The 23,601-nt window shown below is 32.8% G+C and overlaps 1 protein-coding gene across 3 annotated transcripts in view; it reads right to left on the reverse strand.

Annotated features, from left to right (window-relative positions):
• The window catches only part of LOC139513233 (tRNA N6-adenosine threonylcarbamoyltransferase, mitochondrial-like), a 31,381-nt gene extending 7,793 nt beyond the window's left edge, over positions 1-23,588 (reverse strand). The window contains exons 1-3 of one of the 3 annotated variants that reach the window (XM_071301535.1): positions 23,455-23,588; positions 9,317-9,416; positions 4,711-4,805 (exon numbers count right to left, since the gene is read on the reverse strand). In XM_071301535.1, coding sequence (XP_071157636.1) covers positions 4,711-4,805; positions 9,317-9,416; positions 23,455-23,588 — 329 coding nt within the window. Of the gene's footprint in view, positions 1-4,710; positions 4,806-9,316; positions 9,417-23,143 lie in introns of all 3 variants that reach the window. The other 2 variants (XM_071301534.1, XM_071301536.1) reach the window with 2 other exon arrangements.
• Between the last annotated feature and the right edge of the window lie 13 nt (positions 23,589-23,601).

Genomic DNA, 23,601 nt, shown 5'->3' on the forward strand with positions numbered 1-23,601 from the left:
AATTCATGAAAATTATTATTACTATAAAGGGCAATATAACAGTGGAAAATATATTCTAAAAATTTACAAAAATTAACAAAAAATTCATGAAAATTGTTAAAAAATTACTATAAAGGGCAATATAACAGTGGAAAATATATTCTAAAAATTTACAAAAATTTACAAAAAATTCATGAAAATTGTTAAAAAATTACTATAAAGGGCAATATAACAGTGGAAAATATATTCTAAAAATTTACAAAAATTTACAAAAAATTCATGAAAATTGTTAAAAAAATTACTATAAAGGGCAATAAAGGGGTAAACTGACAATTTTGGTCATGTTGACTTATTTTTAGATCTTACTTTGCTGAACATTATTGCTGTTTACAGTTTATCTCTATCTATTATAATATTCAAGATAATACCCAAAAACTGCAAAATTTCCATAAAATTACTAATTCTGGGGCAGCAACCCAACAACAGGTTGTCTGTTTTGTCTGAAAATTTCAGGGCAGATAGATGTTGACCTGATAAATAATTTATCCCCTGTCAGATTTGCTCTAAATGCTTTGGTTTCAGAGATATAAGCCAAAATCTACATTTCGCCCCTATGTACTATTTTTAGCCATGGCGGACATCTTGGTTGGTTGGCCGGGTCACACCACACATTTTTTGAACTATATACCCAAATGATGATTGTGGCCGAGTTTGGTTTAATTTGGCCCAGTAGTTTCAGTTTAATTCCTTAAAAATTTCCAATTCAGGTTCAGCAACCCAACAACCAGTTGTCAGATTCATCTGAAAATTTCAGGGCAGATAGATCTTGACTTTCAAAACAATTTGACCCCCATGTCTGATTTGCTCTAAATGCTTTGGTTTCAGAGTTATAAGCCAAAATCTACATTTTACCCCATTCTTCTATTTTTAGCCATGGCAGCCATCTTGGTTGGTTGGCCGGGTCACGCCACACATTTTTTGAACTAGATACCCCAATGATGATTGTTGCCAAGTTTGGTTTAATTTGGCCCAGTAGTTTCAGAGGAGAAGATTTTTGTAAAAGTTAACGACAACGGACAACGACAGACGACGACGGACGACGGACGCAAAGTGATGGGAAAAGCTCACTTGGCCCTTAGGGCCAGGTGAGCTAAAAAGAAACATAAATACAAGGCCAAATCATTATAATAAATATGCATAGGAATAATGGAATACTTGAAGTGCAATTATACATAAATTAAGAATGATTTGTGCATCAGAATAGTATATAATTTAACAAGAAAATAGATATAGTTTAGTATATAGTCATATTTAAATTGAAAGATAAACAAGAATGTGTCCAAAGTACACGGATGCCCCACTCGCACTATCATTTTTCATGTTCAATGGACCGTGAAATTGGGTAAAAAATCTAATTTGGCATTAAAATTATAAAGATCATATCATATGGAACATGTGTACTAAGTTTCAAGTTAATTGGACTTAAACTTCATCAAAAACTACCTTGACCAAAAACTTTAACCTGAAACTCCCACTTTCATTTATTATGTTCAGTGGACCGTGAAATTGGGGTCAAAAGACTAATTTGGCTTTAAAATTAAAAAGATCATATCATAAGCAACAAGTGTACTAAGTTTCAAGTTGATTGGACTTCAGCTTCATCAAAAACTACCTCGACCAAAAACTTTAACCTGAAACTCCCACTTCATTTTCTATGTTCAGTGGACCGTGAAATTGGGGTCAAAAGTGTAATTTGGCTTTAAAATTAGAAAGATCATATCATAAGCAACAAGTGTACTAAGTTTCAAGTTGATTGGACTTCAGCTTCATTAAAAACTACCGCGACCAAAAACTTTAACCTGAAACTCCCACTTTCATTTTCTATGTTCAGTGGACCGTAAAATTGGGGTCAAAAGTGTAATTTGGCTTTAAAATTAGAAAGATCATATCATAAGCAACAAGTGTATTAAGTTTCAAGTAGATTGGACTTCAACTTCATCAAAAACTACCTTGACCAAAAACTTTAACCTGAACGGACGGACGGACGCACAGACGGATGCACTGACGAACGGAGGCACAGACCAGAAAACATAATGCCCCTCTTCTATCGTAGGTGGGGCATAAAAATAATGTCATACAATTCTGAAACCTCCAAGTCAAATAGACAAAATGATCTTTCTGCTTTAAAATGAATTATTAATAAGGAAACATTTTTTTTAAATCTCAGAATATGATCAAGATTCTTTGATAGAAAGTCATTGAATTTTCTTTTCAATATAATGAAGTATTTTTAAGATGCTTGGGTAGCAATTTGAATAGAGAGAACATAATTTTATTAATAAAACGTCTTCATTCTATACATTTATTGCCAAAGGGTAGCTTGTTTGAATCTAACCTACTTTACACAGTGCTCAAACGAGAGCTTACTTTGGAAGTATATTTATATTCGGTTATAGCTATATTAGCAGGGTTGATTTTTTTCTTAGGTATATTAACCTCAATTTACTCAATTTTCTTTGTAATGTATATACTAGTAGTAACATGGATATCGTTTTTGGGGACCTTTATAGTTTGTTTTTCAGTGTAAGCCAATGCTCCGTGTTGAAGACCGTAATTCGGCCTATGATGGTTTACTTTTACGAATAGTGACTTAGATGGAGAGATTTCTTATTGGAACTCATACCACATCTTCTTACATTATTCTGCTCATTATTAGTCATTGATATGATCTAATTATTCAAGCATTTTACTTTGCAATGACTACAAAGGTGATAAATTTTAATATATACAGCCTCCTCCATTAATAACTACTGTTTCCTTTGAATCTTAAATAAGAAATAAGATAAAACAAATGTTTGCGTTATATCGCAAAGGTTTGCGTAAAAAGCAAAGGTTTGCGTTATTTCGCAAAGGTTTGCGTTTGACGCAAAAGGTTTGGGTTATTTTGCAAAGGCTTGCGTTGTAACGCAAACATAGGAAGAGAAAAATAATGTGTGGCGCTAATATGCTTCCGTACATTTCAAATACCGGTATGAAAATGAGACTGTTCTATGACGACTTTTATTTATTGAAGCCACTAATTTATAAAACACAAAATTATTGTATTTATTGGCTTTTAGTGATGTTCAATAGCGTATTTGAATAAAATTTCAAAGACTTAAATTTACTACAATCCAAACAATTCTTAGCTCTATTTTAGAACATGTAATTTAAACTTGTTGAAATGAAGTAAGTTTGAAATTTGTCAAAGTAAGCTTTAAGAATTCCTTTTTTTTAATTAAGATTTATTATGCATGTCTCTAAACATAGTATGCGACGCGTAACAGTTTATAAGTAGGTGTTCTCATATATTAATTTGATACGGTGCATTTATTTATATGGATATATTTCAGACTTCATTTATGAAAGAAAAACTTTAGAGCAGAGAATTATTTGTTTTTTTATAGCTCTATTTTAGAACATTTAATTTAAACTTGTTGAAATGAAGATAGTTTAAAATTTATCAAAGTAAGCTTTAAGAATTCCTTTTTTTTAATTTAGATTTATTATGCATGTCTCTATACATAGTAAGCGACGCGTAACAGTTTATAAGTAGGTGTTCTCTTATATGCATTTGATACGGTGCATTTATTATGGATATATTTCAGACTTCATTTATGAAAGGAAATCTATAAAGCAGAAATTTGATTTTTTTTTGTATCAATTTAAAATGTAGATTCAAATATTTTTCACTTCAAACGATAAAGTAAAACTTCTTCAAAACTTGTAAAAATGTATAGTTCGGCGTCTGCAAAAAAGAAGCCAACGAAAGTGTTTATCTCTTCTTCACAAATACGTATTTCATTGAATCTCGATATTTATCATGTTTATAATTTTTCTAACAATGACGTTCTACCTCCATAAGCCTGCAAATATCATGGCGGGTCACATATTAGAAAATATCTTGTTCCTAATCCTGCTACAAGACCTTTGTCAATATTTGATGTTTATACAAAACATGGATTTAATTAATGAATTATAATTCCTTAGATATGGACTTTGATGCAAATCTTTAATACATTTAAAACATAGTCAGAGGTGACAGTTTTTAAGATCCTTAGAATTCATAACTATCGACAAATCTCAGTACTAGCAAACATTATTCATCTAGTAGTTGATAATTTGTGGATTATATTCATAATGCAAAAGATAAAAAAACAAGAATGTGTCCAAAGTACACCGATGCCCCACTCGCACTATTATTTTCCATGTTCAATGGACCATGAAATTGGATAAAAAATATAATAAGGCATTAAAATTACAAAGATAATATCATAGAGAACATGTGTACTAAGTTTCAAGTTGATTGGACTTCAACTTCATCAAAAACTACCTTGACCAAAAACTTTAACCTGAAGCGGGACAGATGAACAGACAGACAGACAGACAGACAGACAGACAGACAGACAGACAGACAGACAGACAGACAGACAGACAGACAGACAGACAGACAGACAGACAGACAGACAGACAGACAGACAGACAGACAGACAGACAGACAGACAGACAGACAGACAGGCAGACAGACAGAGAGACAGACAGACAGACAGACAGACAGACAGACACAGACAGACGAACAGACGCACAGACCAGAAAACATAATGCCCCTCTACTATCGTAGGTGGGGCATAAAAATAAAAAAACAAATATCACTCCTAAATTGTTTTGGAAAGGAATTAAAAACCAAACTACCTTGATTCCTTTACTAAGTCTTTGGCATATTCTAAGCCTACTCCTAATGACAAAGCAAGTCCTGGTTTGGTAGTAACTGCAATTGCCTCTATATCCTGCAATAATAAATAAATTATATTTAATTCTGAATTTTTAGATATTATTCACAAAATACTTTCTTGGATAGAACAAATATTGGAACATCTGACCTCTTTTTTACTAAGTAGTAATATACCAGTGTGTTAATTGAATGTTAATTATACTTTCATAATATACATACTAATAACATCTTTGTTCTTTGCTCTGTTACTATGATAAGTTGTCTGATTGGCAAACATGTTATTGAAATACAGCTCCTTATATCTAGTCTAGTATCAAAGTAATAAAATCCTTTATTGTGTGCTTCTGATTTATCAAAGGTGTAATAATTTGTATTTGAGAGTTCAGTTGTATTTCATTTTTGTCGAGTCTTCGACTTAAGTCGAAAAAGCGAGACTAAGCGATCCTACATTCCGTCGTCGTCCACAAATATTCACTCTGTGGTTAAAGTTTTTAAAATTTTAATAACTTTCATAAACTATCCTTGATTTGTACCAAACTTGGACAGAAGCTTGTTTATGATCATAAGATAGTATCAAAAAGAAAATTTTGTAAAAATAAATTTCCACTTTTCCGTATTTTACTTATAAAATTTTTATTATGTTCTTAAACTATCCTGGATTTCTACCAAACTTAGACAAAAGCTTGTTTCTGATCATAAGATATTATTCAGAAGTAAATTTTGTAAAAAAATAAATCACTTTTTCCGTATTTTACTTATAAATGGACTTGGTTTTTCTTCCAGTTAACATTACATACAGTCTGCAGTTAAAGTTTATAAATCATTAGATTCATAAACTATCCTGGATTTTTTACCAAACTTGGAAGCTTCTTTCAATCAAAAGACAGTATCGAGAGGGAAATTTTTATTGATGTTTTTCCTCATTTTTGTTGAGTCTGCGATTAACAGCAAAAGTAGGCGAGACACTGGGTTCCGTGGAACCCTTACCATTTTTTAACATTTAAATTTGTGTTTCACCTGTACCAAAGAAATCCACTAAAATTATTGTCCCCCAAACAAGAATGAATGCACTCTGCAGTATTAAATAAGGGTTGTAAGAGTCAAGAATTGTTATGAACAGTAAAGACTGAATTATGACTGTTGTATCGAAAATCAAACATTATTATTCCATACTGTTTTATAACATCATGTGTATAAAATAGAGAATGGAAATGGTGAATGTGTAAAAGAGACAACAACCCGACCATAGAAAAGACAACAGCAGAAGGTCACCAACAGGTCTTTAATGCAGCGAGAAATTCCCACACCTGGAGGTGTCCTTCAGCTGGCCTCTAAACAAATATATACTAGCTCAGTGATAATGAATGCCATACTAAACTCCAAATTGTACACAAGAAACTAAAATTAAAAATAATACAAGACTAACAAAGGCCAGAGGCTCCTGACTTGGGACAGGCGCAAAAATGCGGCGGGGTTAAACATGTTTATGAGATCTCAACCCTCCCCCTATACCTCTAGCCAATTTAGAAAAGTAAACGCATAATAATACCCAAATTAAAATTCAGTTCAAGAGAAGTCTGAGTCTGATGTCAGAAGATGTTACCAAAGAAAATAAACAAAATGACAATAATACATAAATAACAACAGACTACTAGCAGTAAACTGATATGCCAGTTCCAGACTTTAATTTAACTGATTGAAAGATCATGTCTTTATCATATGAATATCAGGCACAATCCCTCCCGTTAGGGGTTTAGTATCATACCATCTTAACATATATGAGAAGAACATAACCCGTGTCATGCCAACAACTGGTTTTTAAATAAATGTGTTTAGTTCTGATGCAAAGACTGTATAAGTGAATCAATATTAACGCCAAAATATGCAATCTTTAATGACCTGACAACAGTATCGTAACTATATCTCTTCTTAATAAGTCTATTTATAGGTTTTGTTTGCTTCTGGGGTGAATACTGACATTTTTGTGCTTTATAAAGAATATTTCCATAAAACTAGAGGCTCTAAAGAGCCTGTGTCGCTCACCTTGGTCTATGTGAATATTAAACAAAGGAAACAGATGGATTCATGACAAAATTGTGTTTTGGTGATGGTGATGTGTTTGTACCTCTTACTTTACTGAACATTCTTGCTACTTACAATTATCTCTATCTATAATGAACTTGGCCCAGTAGTTTCAGTGGAAAATGTTAGTTAAAATTTACAAATTTTATGAAAATTGTTAAAAATTGACTATAAAGGACAATAACTCCTTAGGGGTCAATTGACCATTTCCATCATGTTGACTTATTTGTAAATCTTCTTTGCTTAACATTATTGATGTTTACAGTTTATCCCTATCTATAATAATATTCAAGATAATAACCAAAAACAGCAAAATTTCCTTAAAATTACCAATTCAGGGGCAGCAACCCAACAACAGGTTGTCAGATTCATCTGAAAATTTCAGGGCAGATAGATCTTGACCTGATAAACAATTTTACCCGATGTCAGATTTGCTCTACAGACTGCGGTTTCAGAGTTATAAGCCAAAATCTTCATTTCACCCCTATGTTCTATTTTTAGCCATGGCGGCCATCTTGGTGAGTTGGCCAGGTCACGGGACACAATTTTTAAACTACATACCCCAATGATGATTGTGGCCAAGTTTGGTTTAATTTGGCCCAGTAGTTTCAGAGGAGAAGATTTTTGTAAAAGATAACTAAGATTTACGAAAAATGGTTAAAAATTGACTATAAAGGGCAATAACTCCTAAAGAAATCAATAGACCATTTTGGTCTTGTTGACTTATTTGTAGATCTTACTTTGCTGAACATTTTTGCTGTTTACAGTTTATCTCTATCTATAATAATATTCAAGATAATAACCAAAAACAGCAAAATGTCCTTAAAATTACCAACTCAGGGGCAGCAACCTATCAACGGGTTGTCCAATTCATCTCAAAATTTCAGGGCAGATAGATCTTGACCTGATAAACAATTTTACCTGATGTCAGATTTGCTCTAAATGCTTTGGTTTTTGAGTGATAAGCCAAAAACTGCATTTTACCCCTATGTTCTATTTTTAGCCATGGCAGCCATCTTGGTTGGTCAGCCAGGTCATCGGACACAATTTTTTAACTAGATACCCTAATAATGATTGTGGCCAAGTTTGGTAAAAATTGGCCCAGTAGTTTCAGAGGAGAAGATTTTTGTAAAAGATGACTAAGATTTACGAAAAATGGTTAAAAATTGATTATAAAGGGCAATAACTCCTAAAGGGGTCAACAGACCATTTTGGTCCTGTTGACTTATTTGTAGATCTTACTTTACTAAACATTTTTGTTGTTTACAGTTTATCTCTATCTATGATAATATTCAAGATAATAACCAAAAACAGCAAAATTTCCTTAAAATTACCAATTCAGGGGCAGCAACCTATCAACGGGTTGTCCGATTCATCTCAAAATTTCAGGGCAGATAGATCTAGACCTGATTAACCATTTTACCCCATGTCAGATTTGCTCTAAATGCTTTGGTTTTTCAGTTATAAGCCAAAAACTGCATTTTACCCCTATGTTCTATTTTTAGCCATGGCGGCCATCTTGGTTGGTTGGCCGGGTCACCGGACACAATTTTTAAACTAGATACCCTAATAATGATTGTGGCCAAGTTTGGTAAAAATTGGCCCAGTAGTTTCAGAGGAGAAGATTTTTGTAAAAGCTAACGACGGACGACGACGACGACGACGACGACGGACGACGGACGACGGACGACGGACGCCGGACGCCAAGTGATGAGAAAAGCTCACTTGGCCCTTTGGGCCAGGTGAGCTAAAAATGGATGTGAAATACCTGAATGTATAAGAAGTCTGCATGTAGAGCTATATTTACGAATGATGTCCATATACCGATGATAAAATATAGTAAATGTTTTGACTAGTTTGTGATATCGAAAACCCTGGTGTAATAATTTTTCAGTAATACATAAATTTCTCTTGTTAAAATCTTAAACATTGTTACACGAGTGAATGGTACAAGTTGAGATATATAAACACCGTATGATGGTGACAAGGGAACATCGCCATCTAAAAATGGATTATTAACGATAGGAAATGAAAAATCGTCTCTTTTATCATAAATTTTAGTATTAAGCTTTCCGTTAATGATATAGATATCAAGATCGAGGAAAGGACAGTGGTCATTGTTAGTATTAGCTTTATTTAAAGTAAGTTCAACAGGATAAATTTCTTTAGTATACATACTGAAGTCGTCATTATTGAGAGCCAAAATATCATCCAAATATCTAAATATCTGCACAGTTATTACCCATTGGAATTCTGATAACCTGACAATATACAGAATCTCCAAAGCGAACAAAAATGTTATATAGTAAAAATTCAAGGGCAGATATAGTATCAAAGCATGTCCAATTGACATAGCTTTTTGTTTATTGCTACTAAAAAATGACCTATGTATGTTAACCTGTTGGCAATTCTTTCAGCTTTTATATTAACCACATGTGGGGTCAACAAACCTAACATCACTACTGTATTCTTGACTCAATTTACCTGCAATACAACATTGGCAGACTTCAAAGCCTCCTGAACAATAACATCAATATTTTCCCTGTGTAAATCCTGTGCCACTGAAGGTATTATTCCACCATGACTATCAAAAAATAAAATATTCATTAAATCATTATGTTTGTATAATATTTGTAATACAAATGTAGTATAACAGACATTTCTTCTTTTAAATGATGTTAATAATGAATTGATTTTTTACCCATTACTTGGAGTGGAGCAAAATTCATAAGTTTTGCATTATTTATTTATTGAGTATCTTTGAACATGTACATGTGTCTATTAATATTTAACAATTTCCAGTTAGTTCACCATTCAAAAAATAAATGATTTTTTGTAATTTTTTGGCATCAAAACATAATAATATTACATAACAGACATAGGGTAATGATTAAATCATTTTGTAGATGTCAATAGTTGAATTGGTGCAAAAATATGGTAATTCAATCAGTAAAATTCCAAAAATCCAAATTGATGAATATGATGAAGTTATAGTGTCTACAAATTTTATACATGATCATGATGATGTATGTAATATATAACAAATGTGTCATTCATTCTAATATGATAATAAGGACTGTTTTCTCGACAAGACCTTTTTTTGTTTTGTGAGTTCAGAAAATCAACTTTGAGTATCTTTGCTTAACTCATTCTCCCCCAGGAGGTTTCTGGAAAATCAGACAAATTTCGAAAATTTGAAATCATATGCAAATTAGCAGACTCTTGATGCTGTAACTGATACTCATCTATTAAACTATATATTGAGATTTGGGGGCAGATGGCATGGGTGGGGGTGGTAGATTTTCTCGTGGGTCTGACCCCCCCCCCCCTTTGAAAAATTGTCATTTTCCCATCTATTTTCTGATTTTAAAACGACCTTGAGAGGTAAACATTGACCTGACTGTGTTTCTTTGTCATTTAAGTATTACCCTATAATCACTGCAGTCCATTCATGCTAACTGGGAGCATATGGGACTGAAGTGTCTTGCTACGAATTGCTGGCGAATTATTATTGTTAAGTCTGCAGGTCTGCCAAAAATGTCTGTTTATACGGATTTTTGACAAAATGGTGACCTAGATTTTACAGACTAGTTTCCTATTGGCCATATTATACCTCTTTGTGTTTAAATATCACCTTTGCATGCATTCACGATAACAGTTTATACCTACAATGACTACTAGTTAAGTAGTGGCCATCAAAAGATGCCCACCCCCACTTGATTTTGGCTACTTTTCACTTTTTTTTCGATTTTGAACTCTTAAACGGCATTCAAAGTGCCATATTTTCATAAATAGACGTAATTTTTCGATTCCATTCCAAGAAGATCCTTAAATTTTCTGTCAATTTTTTATTAAACAGTTTTTTTTTCAAATAGCTGAAGTATTTATGAGTTGTGAGATTTAAAATATATTGATGAGAAGTTGAGAACATTAATTACTGAATACATAAATAAAGATCGTTTTGGAAGGACCAAATTCTATAATTGCAATTGGTAATGATCTGTTTCAAATATTCAAGGTGACCGATTCTAATTTAAAATAGCGCAATTCTTAGTTCATACACTTGTGTTTAGAAGGCTATTATTATTAATAAATTTTATCAATTAAATTAATTCAGTATTTCATCGTTACGGTAGTCATAAATCATTTAACAGTGAGCTTACGCAAAATATACGACTATCCTATTATTGTGCGACCTTAATTCTCCACTAAATTAATTTTAATTCTTTTTTTTTTACATTTTCTGAGTCTAAAACCATCACCATCTGTTTATCATCCATAGATAATATTGTTCACACCTGGTACGGTTGTAGGATTTGATAATGTTCTCCATGAAAAAATGTCCACCGGACACATTTTGACAATATTTACTTATTTAAATGTGTCCTGGACACAATTTCCAATGAAAACATGTCCTAAGGTATGAAAAAGTGTCCATGAACATGGACATTATTCACTACCATAATATTGTCCAGGTGGACATTTTTTTCACAGGACATTGTGTCCGCCAGGGTATTTTTTGATATGATTAAAATATTAAATGATATCCATTGCCTTGTTATTACTGGACGCATTTTAACTTTAATTACGAACTTGAATTAATTGTTACTTTGACATAAAAATTGTCTCATTGGCACTCATACCATCCTTATCTTCATATTTATATTTTTTAATATTATCATACACATGTTAGATGCTGTTCCATTTTATTTTACTTTCACTACGCAAATTTGTTCTGCAGATGGACCATATTTCATAACTATTACTGTAAAATGCTGTTCACTTATATATATTTAGGAGACAATTTTTCATGGAAATGGACATTATTTATTTTTTATTGCCTTCTTCTCTGACATAATAAATATAACTAGAGGCTCTAAAGAGCCTGTGTCGCTCACCTTGGTTTATATGAATATTAAACAAAGGAAGCAGATGGATTCATGACAAAATGGTGATTTGGTGATGGTGATGTGTTTGTACATCTTACTTTACTGAACATTCTTGCTGCTTACAATTATCTCTATTTATAATGAACTTGGCCCAGTAGTTTCAGTGGAAAATGTTAGTAAAAATTAACAAATTTTATGAAAATTGTTAAAAATTGACTATAAAGGACAATTCCTTAGAAAGGTCAATTGACCATTTTGGTCATGTTGACTTAATTTTAGGTCTTACTTTGCTGTACATTATTGCTGTTTACAGTTTATCTCTATCTGTAAAACTATTCAAGATAATAACAAAAAATGGCAAAATTTCCTTAAAATTACTAATTCAGGGGCAGCAACCCAACAACCGGTTGTCCAATCCATCTGAAAATTTCAGGGCAGATGGATCTTGACATGATCAATAATTTAACCCCAATGTCAGATTTGCTCAAAATGCTTTGGTTTTTGAGTTATAAGCCTAAAACGCATTTTACCCCTATTTTCTATTTTTAGCTGTGGCAGCCATCTTGGTTGAATGGCCAGGTCACCAAACACATTTTTAAACTAGATACCCCAAAGATGATTGTGGTCATGTTTGGAATAATTTTGTCCAGTAGTTTCAGAGGAGAAGATTTTTGTAAAAGATTACTAAGATTTACATAAAATGGTTGAAAATTGACTATAAAGGGCAATAACTCCTAAAGGGGTCAACTGACCATTTTTGTCATGTTGACTTATTAGTAAATCTTACTTTGCTGAACGTTATTGCAGTGTACAGTTTAACTCTATCTATAATAATATTCAAGATAATATTCAAAAACAGCAAAATTTCCTTAAAATTACCAATTCAGGGGGCAGCAACCCAACAACGGATTGTCTGATTCATCTGAAAATTTCAGGGCAGATAGATTTTGACCTGATTAACAATTTTACCCTGTCAGATTTTCTCTAAATGCTTTGGTTTTTGAGTTATAAGCCAAAAACTGCATTTTACCCCTATGTTCTATTTTTAGCCATGGCGGCCATCTTAGTTGGTTGGCCGGGTCACCGGACACATTTTTAAAACTAGATATCCCAATAATGATTGTGGCCAAGTTTGGTTAAATTTGGCCCAGTAGTCTCAGAGGAGAAGATTTTTGTAAAAGTTAACAGACGACGACGACGGACAACGGACGCAAAGTGATGAGAAAAGCTCACTTGGCCCTTCGGGCCAGGTGAGCTAATAAAGTTCTTCATATCTGATTTTACACTTCGTTCTTAATTGTTATTCTTTCATTTTCTTCATGTTCATTACCATTTGCTGGGAACTTCTTAGAACTTAAATTTCTCTATATTCACTTCCATCCATTATTTATTTAATTACATTTGTATTGATCAATTTCTCATCAATCCTTCATATTTTAATTAAAATTCAAGTATAATAAAACTTTGTAATGACCTTTGTATTACTTTCCTTGGAGGACACAATTCAATAGCAACTACTATGAAAATTTGTCCTGTGAGTGGACACTATTTCATATTGTTAGCAAAAAATCTGTCCTGTTGAGGCACACCATTCCATGGCAATGGACATTTATATTAAATACTAAATTTCATTCAATGAAAAAGTGTCCATGTGGACACTTTTTCATAGGACACTATTATGTCTTACATGGTAAACCGTGATGGCTAGAATTCACTGAATGAAGATCAAAAGATTGCAATTACAGAATGCTAATCTTTTTATTACCTTAAGTTTACCCTCATGCATTCAACATTCACTTAGTGTCACATAACAATACACAATTGTATTTCCACATTACAACTTCAAGTAATATTTGCTGGACTGAAGCAAAAAGGTCAATACAAACAAGTATTTTTAATACACTATCGATCATGTCAGTTTCATCTGAGACTACTATAACAGTAGTCTCAGGTTTCATATGTTTGTTTAAAGCATTTGTCGGGCAAAAAATCATTAAAATGTTTTATTGTATGATTTACTTTTATAACTAAAATTCGTATCCAAAAATCGTTAAAAGATAAATCCTACAATCTAATTTTAAAAGTATCATGGCTATCACCTAGTTTTAGTTGGTTTATAGCCACACCAAAAGACATCGATGCGCTTTAAATCGCATTATCAGATGGTTAACGAACAAGACTTAAATGAGATTTATTTCATATTGGCAAAAAATAGTGAAAAATCGTGAATTTTCCCTTTAATGGGTTTTGCTCATTGTTCAAGACATTGTAAAGGAAACTTTAGTTATAATATCTCTGGTTTGGAGTTGTCTTATTAATAAAAATAGTACCACATCTTCTTATTTTCATATTTCAAAACATCGAGGTTATTTTGACTAGTTGTGTCATTATGCAGTATTATTTGCCAACTAAACTAGGTGATGAACTTAAGCTCTTATGGTCCTTGTGATATTCAGAGTATATATGACATGATTGGTCAAATAGAGATTTTCTGTTTCTATTTCGAATACCATGAATATACATCTGAGGGCCATTAGAGTTATATGTACATTCCACAGTTATTGCCAAATTTATTAGAAAATACTTAAAATAAAAGCAGAGTAATTATAAGGCACTGGCTATGATTACAGTACATTGAAAATGAATACATAATAAATAAGGAGGGATGCCACAATATGCACATCAGTTTTGCCCACTGTTAGATATAAAACTATCTATCAGTGACTGTCATGTGGCATATATATGATTCAGCCTAGTCCAAATAATTATGACTTCTTGAAAGGCTATTTTAAATCTTTTTCTGTGACGCCTTCCTACAACAATGTAGGATTAAGGCATCACTTAAAAAAAAAATTAAATTAAAAAACCTTGCAAGATGTCATATTTGCCTTTTGAACTAAATGCAGCCACTAGTGAAAGGTACTGGTCCTTTTTTTAATTCTCCTAGTAATTTGATAAATTACAAGAGGGCTTTCAACAGTCATTTTTGGCTACCGTTAGCATCAAATTGATTTAAATTTCTCGTGAGTCGTCAGAGGTCTCACATTATTGTGACCGTTATTTTTGGAATAATAGTCAAATACATTCGTTTTTTTATCACCTTTAAGGAAAAAAAATAGGCACTGGCTACGGTTACATGGAAATGTAACAATAATAAAAATATTATTGTTACATTGGAGACTAATTGCCGGAATGCAAAGTTGGGTGAGGAACCGATTAATTACGAATGTAACAATAATTACTGAGGCTACGGTTACATTACATTATTGTTACATGAAAAACAGCAATGTACGCTAGATTTATTAAAGAGGGTGGTAAAGGGTTATTTTCGTGCAACGTGATCGCCGTTTTTTATTTCACGTTCAACATGTTTTTACTTTTTTATTTGACGTTCAGTCGTGCAAGACGGGTGCCTCGTTCAACGTATTCTGCTTATTTAATTTAACGTGCATCGTGATTTTCAAAGTCTTATTTTGCGTGCATTTTCAAATAAAAATCAAACACTTGGCAGGGATCGTCAAGAAATACTTTTTTAAAAGCCGTAAACAAATTAAATCATAAATGTGTATACTAAATCGGGAATATCAAGTAAAACAAAGAGTTAATATATACAAAAAGACAGTGATTCAGTCACAAAAGGTTCACATAAAAGTATTTATTTTTGTTCGTGCAACGTTCATTACAGAAATTATTTCACATTCAACGTGAAATTATGTCTTATTTCACGTTTTTTCCGTGCAAGCACCCCCCCTTTACCACCCTCATTAAACTTAAATCTTCTATAGTTGTTTTGCTTAATTCTTTCATATTTCATATATTAGGATCATATGAGCCAACAGGAGGTGCACAACCTATAAAATACATACAGATCATTTTAGTCATTCAATAAATATACATTTCAACTCGTTTTTCTTATTGAGGGATCTGGCGGCCGTTCAAGACCCCGGCCCAGAAGCTATGAAAAATATTACGCAAAATCGTGACATGACTAGACTAGTGTAAAGTCCTAAATAATTTAGAAGTAAACTAGTCCATGTCTCGTGCATCTTACTATAGATATTAAGGATCAAATCATGATTTAAATTAATAACATTAATTATATATATAAGTAAACATGGATATAACTACATCATTTTTCCAAAACATTTCATCATTTATTGGAGATTTTAGTGGATTTAATCTGGAGGAAGTTAATGAATACACAAAAGATTGTGAGTACTATGACTTTAGAGATTGTACAGACAGATCATGCTCATATGTCATTACATTTAAAGCTCCTGCAATCTTCAATATTTTCCAAAATATTCTATTTACAAGTTTTGACCAAACACTTTTTGAAGACAGGGAAAATAATGGTCTTGTATTTAACACCTTTATAAATGGACAGAAGACAGTTCTTCATATATACAAACAAACATGTACGGTACTTTTCATGTCCAAGGAAAAGGTTGCAAACAGTGGATTGACACTTATTTCAACAACATTGCAAAAATGTTGATTGAAAAAGTAAATGAAAACACTGAGATGTTTGAAGCTGCATCTCAACCAAAAGACAATAATGCTCAAGAGCTCAAATTGGAAAGTTCCCAAACAGAAATGAAACATTTAGAGTTCGACATAAGTGAACACTCAGATATGGTGTCAGCTACAAGTTCTTTTAATGAATCTGAAGTAGAGAACAACAAATTGAATCCTAGTGCTGCTTTTCAACTGACTTCAACACCCTGTGCTAAGCAGTCTTTGGAACTAATGTTAAGATGGGAAATAGATCAATTGAAAAAACTGGTTTCGACTCTTATGGAGAAAGCTAATAACACCCCAACTCTTATTGATAAGAAAATTCAGTGCTCAAATGAAATGAGAGACTCATCAACTCAAACAGAAATAGAAAGGCCTAACAAAGACACAATTATGATGAGTAGGCATGAAATATCAGTGCAAACTGAGCATACAATTGAGGAAGCACAAAATGGTAACAGAATCAAAAGTCCTCAACAGCAACATAAATCAGTACCAAGTCAATCGGTCCGAACTTCAAAAGGTACAGATGAAAATGGAATAAAGAACAAAATTATAATTGGCAGTTCTATCCTGCAAAGAATTAATTTGAGAGGATTGGATCATAGTATTAAAGTCTCAACAAACCGAGGTGCAAATTTTAGGGATATTAGAGCCAAACTGCAAAATACCAACATTGAAAACTGCAGTGAGATTATAATACAAGCAGGTGGAAATGATGCCAGTCAAAAGAGAGATCTGGTTTCCGTTCAAGAGGATTTAAAGGAAATTGTTATGAATATTCATGATAGGTCACCAGACACAAAAGTTTTCATAGCAGAAGCAACACCAAGGATAGATTGTGATGTGGCGGATATAAACAAAATAATAAAACAAACATGTGAAAACTATGATGCCGTTCAAATCAAAACAGAAAAAGAATTTGGAGTGAATAGACGAAAACTATTTTGGTATGATGGAATACACTTGACGGACTTTGGAACAGCTAAACTTCTGAAAATTTATAATAGTTATATTCCAATCCTAAAACAGAAGCAAAATAACAGCAGAAGAAACAAGTGTTTTAACTGTGGAGAAGGTGGACATAGTACTAGAAACTGTAACTTTGGACATAAAATTGAGTGTTATAAATGTGGTTATCTGGGACATAAATTAAAAAATTGCAAAAACAATTAGGGATGTGGCAAAGATAAGGAAGCCGAAATTACTGTAAAAACATATACAAGGTTTGAGGTGTTAAGTAATATCTGTCATGAATGTAACAAAGTGGCATGTGCTTGTGATTATGATAATCTTTTAATTGACATTAATGAAAAATGTTCTAAATCCTTAATTAACAATAATGTAGACTCCGTATGTGTTATTACCAATATGGAAGTTCTCCCTGAGGCTAATGCATGTGTCAATGCAAATAAGAGTGAATTAGTTGGTGAGAAAGGAAGTGGTCTGCAAAGTGAATGCCAACGCACTAATGATCCTAAATTGCTTAATTCATTTGGTCTTCAAAAAAGGGGATTAAAAATAGCTAATCTCAATGTTCAGCACATATTGCCAAAAATTGAGGAAATAAGACTCACCCTTAATGAAAAGAAAAGTTTACACATTTTGGGTCTATGTGAAACATTCTTAAATTCAGAATTAGGTGATAATTTAATTGAAGTAAATGGTTATGACACAATAAGAAAAGATAGACATGAAACCCAAGACAAAACAGGGGGTGGGGTATTAGTTTATATAAACAACTTAATGGCATATGAAAGGAGAAAAGACTTAGAGATTGGTAATGTTGAATCAATTTGGCTTCAGATCAATTTTCCATCCACAAAACCTATTCTTTTGTGTTCAGTTTACAGACCACCAGATATGAAAGTAGACTGGATAGATGCTTTTGAATTAGAAATAAGTAAAGCATCAAGCTTAGATTTAGAAATTATTATTATGGGTGATATAAATATTGACTATGCTCAAGGATGTAGTAACAACAAATGGTCCCATATGATACAGTGCCATGGTCTTACACAACTTATTGATAATCCAACAAGAGTAACAGATAAAAGTAAAAAGATCATTGACCATATCTATACAAATAAGTTCGATAATATAATTGAAACATTTGTACCTTATTTGGCATTAAGTGACCATTACCCAGTGTGCCTTACAAGAAAAACAAATGTTAAAGAAATACCTGATTCTAGCCACAAGATCATAACTTATAGGTGTTTTAAAAAGTTTAATGAAGAGAATTTTATAAAGGAACTTCAATGTAAACCTTTTAATAATGTGATAGAAGAACATGACACAGACAAAGCTTTAAATATCTGGTATTCTCTTTTCAATAATGTTTTAAATAAGCATGCTCCAATAAAAACAAAGCGAGTCAAAAATGTTCAAAGGCCAGAATGGTTAACCCCTGAAATATTAACTGCTAGACAAAACAGGGATTATTACCATAAAAAGCATGATTTAGACAGATACAGGTTCTGGAGGAACAAAAGCAAATCACTTATAGATGATGCAAAAAACAAATTTTATAAAACATCCATTGAACAGGCTAAAAATCCAAAAGAATTATGGAAATATGTCAAGGGGCTCAACCAAACAAAAAGTTCTCCTTTTCCATACCAACTTAAGACACACAATGGTGTTATCACAGAAACTCAGCATATAGTTGATGCTTTTAACAAACATTTTATAAATATTGCCCCAAAAGATAGCCTGTCAACATCTCAATCATACAAATTTGATAGTAACAAGATTTATGAGGAGGTAGCAGCAAAAGTACCTCAAGATACTTGGTTTTACATCCCCTTGATAACAGTTGCAGAAGTTAAGGACTGCCTTAGCAATTTAAATGTTGCAAAAGCTACAGGCATTGATCAGATAAGTCCTCGCATACTTAAATTATCATCAGAAGTTATTTCACCGTCAATAGCTTATATTATAAATAGGAGTATCACTGCTGGTATATTTCCTTCTGAGCTTAAAAATGCCCGTGTCATGCCAAGCCATAAAAAGGGTCCTAAAGATACTGTCGACAACTATAGACCAATATCTATTTTGCCTACTATGTCAAAGATTTTTGAAAAGCATGTCTGCAAACACCTATACCGATACCTATTAAAATATAAGCTCCTTCATGCAAGTCAGTCTGGATTTAGAAGCCACCACTCTTGTCATACTGCTTTACTAAAACTTATTGATCAGTGGTTGAAAGCAATTGATGATGGAGAAATTATAGGTATTATCTTCCTAGATTTTAAAAAAGCATTTGATCTGGTAGATCACGTTATCCTTCTTCAAAAACTGCAGTGCTACAAAATTTCAAATTTATCATGTAACTGGTTTAAATCATATCTATCTCATAGATTCCAACAAGTGGAAAATGGGACAATTAAGTCAAGGGCACTAGAAATAAAAACTGGAGTACCTCAGGGCTCCATATTAGGCCCCCTTTTATTTTTATTGTTCATTAATGATTTGCCCCTTCATATAACCTCATCTCAAGCAGACCTCTATGCAGATGATACTACCATTCACTGCACAGGTCGTAGTCTCAATACCATCCAGGACAGCATTACAAATGATTTAGAAAGAATTGAAGAATGGTGCAAGGGAAATAAGATGTATATAAATCCAACAAAAACTACATCTATGGTTATTGGTTCTAGACAGAAACTAGCAAAAACAGACCATGTTCTGAATTTGAGTGTTGGTAACTCACACATTAGAGATGTTAATAATAATTGTGAAAAGCTCCTTGGGGTTTTTATTGATGAAAATCTTGAGTGGACAGCCCAAATTGACACTTTGTGCACAAAAATCAGTACAAGGCTAAATCTTTTGTCTAGGATAAAGAAATCCCTACCCCTTGAAACAAGAAAGTTATACTTTAATGGTTATATTCTCCCTATTTTGGATTACTGTTGTACAATTTGGGGAAACACCAGTGACCAAAATACAAATAGATTAGATAAACTTCAAAAACGAGCAGCTAGAATTATTCTTGAACTTCCTTATGATACCCCATCTAATACAATGTTTAAAAAGTTATCATGGCTTCGATTTACTGATCGTGTGATTTACCACAAGGCCTTATATGTTCATAGATGTTTATATGGATCTGTTCCAGAATATTTGTCTAACAAAATCTCCTATGTTTCAAATAAAAATGGAATGCAACTTAGATCAAATACTACCCAATTACTTAATATACCAAAGGCAAGAACAAACACATTTAGAAGATCTTTTTCATATTCTGGCCCAACTTTATGGAATAAACTACCAGAAGCACTAAGACACATGTCAAACATAAATACTTTTAAAACAAACTGCTTTAAGTTTTTACTTGAAAATCCAGGAAATATTTAAATGACTATGTATCAACTTTGATTTATGTTTTCTAATGTTTTTCTTTGTTATGAAGAAATTGTGTGAATTGCATTGTGAGTGGAGTGTGAGGGCCTCAAGGGAGAATAGTGTTTGTACTAATTGAGCATACCCTCTTGAAATAAAGATTATTATTATTATTATTATTATTATTATATGTACTAAACAATACTTGTAATACTGATAAATAATACTGATAAATAATAAATATTATTATTCAACAATCAAATGGTGTTTAACTTGAATAGTTTTACGTATTAATGGTTTTGATGTTCTTAAAGATACTACTCAAGATTAGGAGTGTCAAAGGCGAAACATATAGTTCAATGGTTTCACTTTTTTAAAGTATTTAACTGCACACCTACTCTTATTACTGTCATTATACTTTGAACCAATTTTGTTAGGGTGAAAATCTTTAAAAATTGGGATGTGTTTTAAACCAGTGAAACTTAAACAAAATCAAGACATAAATTTCATACAGCTATACAACTTGACCCAAATTGATACATCAAAAGCAAAGTTTGCTAACTGTAACTTAAATACTAAGAACTTCTGTATGTACACGTAACTGTGGAGGACGCAATTTTGTTCATCAAAAATGTGTTGGACTTTAAAAACCACTTACTAGATTTGTAGAAATTGTCATTGTAAATTAAAAATTACAGTAAATAAATTGTATGTAATAAATGCATGTATTGCAAATATAAAATAAATTTCTTCATTTTTTATTATTTAGTACATATTACTAGTCCCATCGTACATTGCTGTTTTTCATGTAACAATAACCCTATGTAACCGTAGCCTCAATAATTATTGTTACATTCGTAATTAAACAGATCCTTACCAAACCATGCATTCCGGCATTTAGTCTTCAAAGTAACAATAATATTTTTATTATTGTTACATTTCCATGTAACCGTAGCCAGTGCCAAAAAAATATGCACCAAAATTTATTTTTCTTCTTCTTCTTTAGGTTTTCAGTAGTCCTTCAATGATTTGAAGATTATTTACTGTTTGCGCGCGCAGCGTGGCCTATATATATATTTACAAAGACAAAGACAAAAAGTATATGGAAATAAATTTGAGGTGCGTAATTTAACTTTTTTAAAAAGGTGATTAAAACTATGTACATAGGCTAATAATGAGTTAAATGAATTTGTGGAGAACAGCTGGTGTGAGCTGTTCTCTAAAAGTGTCGACTGTGGCGACAGCGACTGTTTGCATTGGCAATAAGTTCCACTGAGTTATGGTATATGGAAAAAATAAATATTTATATGTATCTTTTTTGGTTGAAAAGTGTCTAAAAGTATAATTATGGTTTTTGCGGGTTTTACTGTCTGATGGTATGAGAATAGCAGATGGTATAGCGACGATTTGATGTATTATTTTGTAGAACATTATTAATCTTGTGCGTGTTCTTCTTTCCTGTAGAGTTGGCCAGTTTAGGGTGTTTATCATATCTGTCAGGCTACTGATGTTATGGTATCTGTTACAGACATATCTGGCAGCTCGCCTTTGGACCATCTCGATTTTGGAGGTTTGTTCAACTGTGTGAGGTTCCCACACTGAACATGAATATTCCAGTTTTGGACGAACTAGTGCCAGATATGCCTGAGTTTTGATGTTCTGACATGAGGTTTTTAAGTTTCTTTTTAAGAAGCCCAGAGATTTGTTGCCATTAGCTATGATGTTGTCTGTATGTTTTGACCATTTTAGGTTTGCTTGAAGTGTAATGCCCAGATATTTAGCCGAAGAGACAAGTTCCAGTTTGTGATTGTGGAGGATATAGTCATGTTTAAATGGGTTTTTCTTCTGTGAGACTGTAAGAACTGTGCATTTGTCTGGATGGAAAGCCATCAACCAGTCTTGCTCCCACCTAGCAGCTGCTTCTAAATCTAACTGGAGTGCATTACAGTCACTTTGAGATTTGATGGTTTTGTAGATGATACTGTCGTCGGTATACATGTAGGTATTCTGGTAGGTCGTTGATATATATACCAAGAATAATACTGGGCCCAGGACTGTGCCTTGAGGGACACCTGAGCTGACTGGAGCCAGGTCAGATGACTCTCCATCCAGGTCAACTGTTTGTGTTCTGTCATTTAAAAAAGGCAGCGACCCAGTGGAGTGTTTCTTTTTGAATACCATAATATTTAAGTTTGTATAGAAGTCTTTTATGAGGGACTTTGTCAAATCCTTTGGCAAAGTACATTATAATTAAGTCTATTTGTGTGTTATTGTTGTTATTTGCTGCAAGCTCTTGAATGAATGAAATGAGTTGAGTTTCACATGATCGTGACTGACGGTCACCAAAATTTATTTTTAATGTCATTTTGCATGAATTTCTACTGTTATTTAAATATGTCATGGAGGTACCCCCATCACTAGTCCAAGATTACTCTGACGTCCAAAGGCTGTTCGACCCTAGCTTGTCTGGCAAAAACAGTAGTTGGACGTCAGAGTAATCTTGGACTACCCCATCACCCCCTCTTACAACATTTGTACAAGGGCTGCTTACTTCACATGCACTTTTGTTTGGGAGTTAAGCGCATCACCAAGTATGTTCCCTTTATCATCAACCACAGCTGCACCTGTGTCATCACAACTTGTTTCAATCCCTAAGACTAATCTTGGATGTGTTCCAACCTTCCTAAGCCTAAGGGAAATAACTCGAAAACTGGCATCAAGTATTTTGTTTTTCTTCGCTTGTCCTATTATATTTCGGATGTATGTAAGTCTACTGAAAGTTAACATTGTATGGAATTAATTTGATATTAATTATCTAATATTGTCTAAATCTATTTTCATCCTTCATAAATAATTTCATGCCTGGTTTCATGGGCGCAGACATCTTGGAAATCAGAACTTGAGACCCGTGAGGGGAAAAACAAAATACTAAGAAGTTCATGAAAACTGACAAAGACTAAGTTGAAAACTTTAAACACGGTTTCAATATTGTCCATGGATACAAAGTCT

This window comes from Mytilus edulis, chromosome 2 (assembly GCF_963676685.1).
Source record: "Mytilus edulis chromosome 2, xbMytEdul2.2, whole genome shotgun sequence".
Lineage (NCBI taxonomy): Eukaryota > Metazoa > Mollusca > Bivalvia > Mytilida > Mytilidae > Mytilus > Mytilus edulis.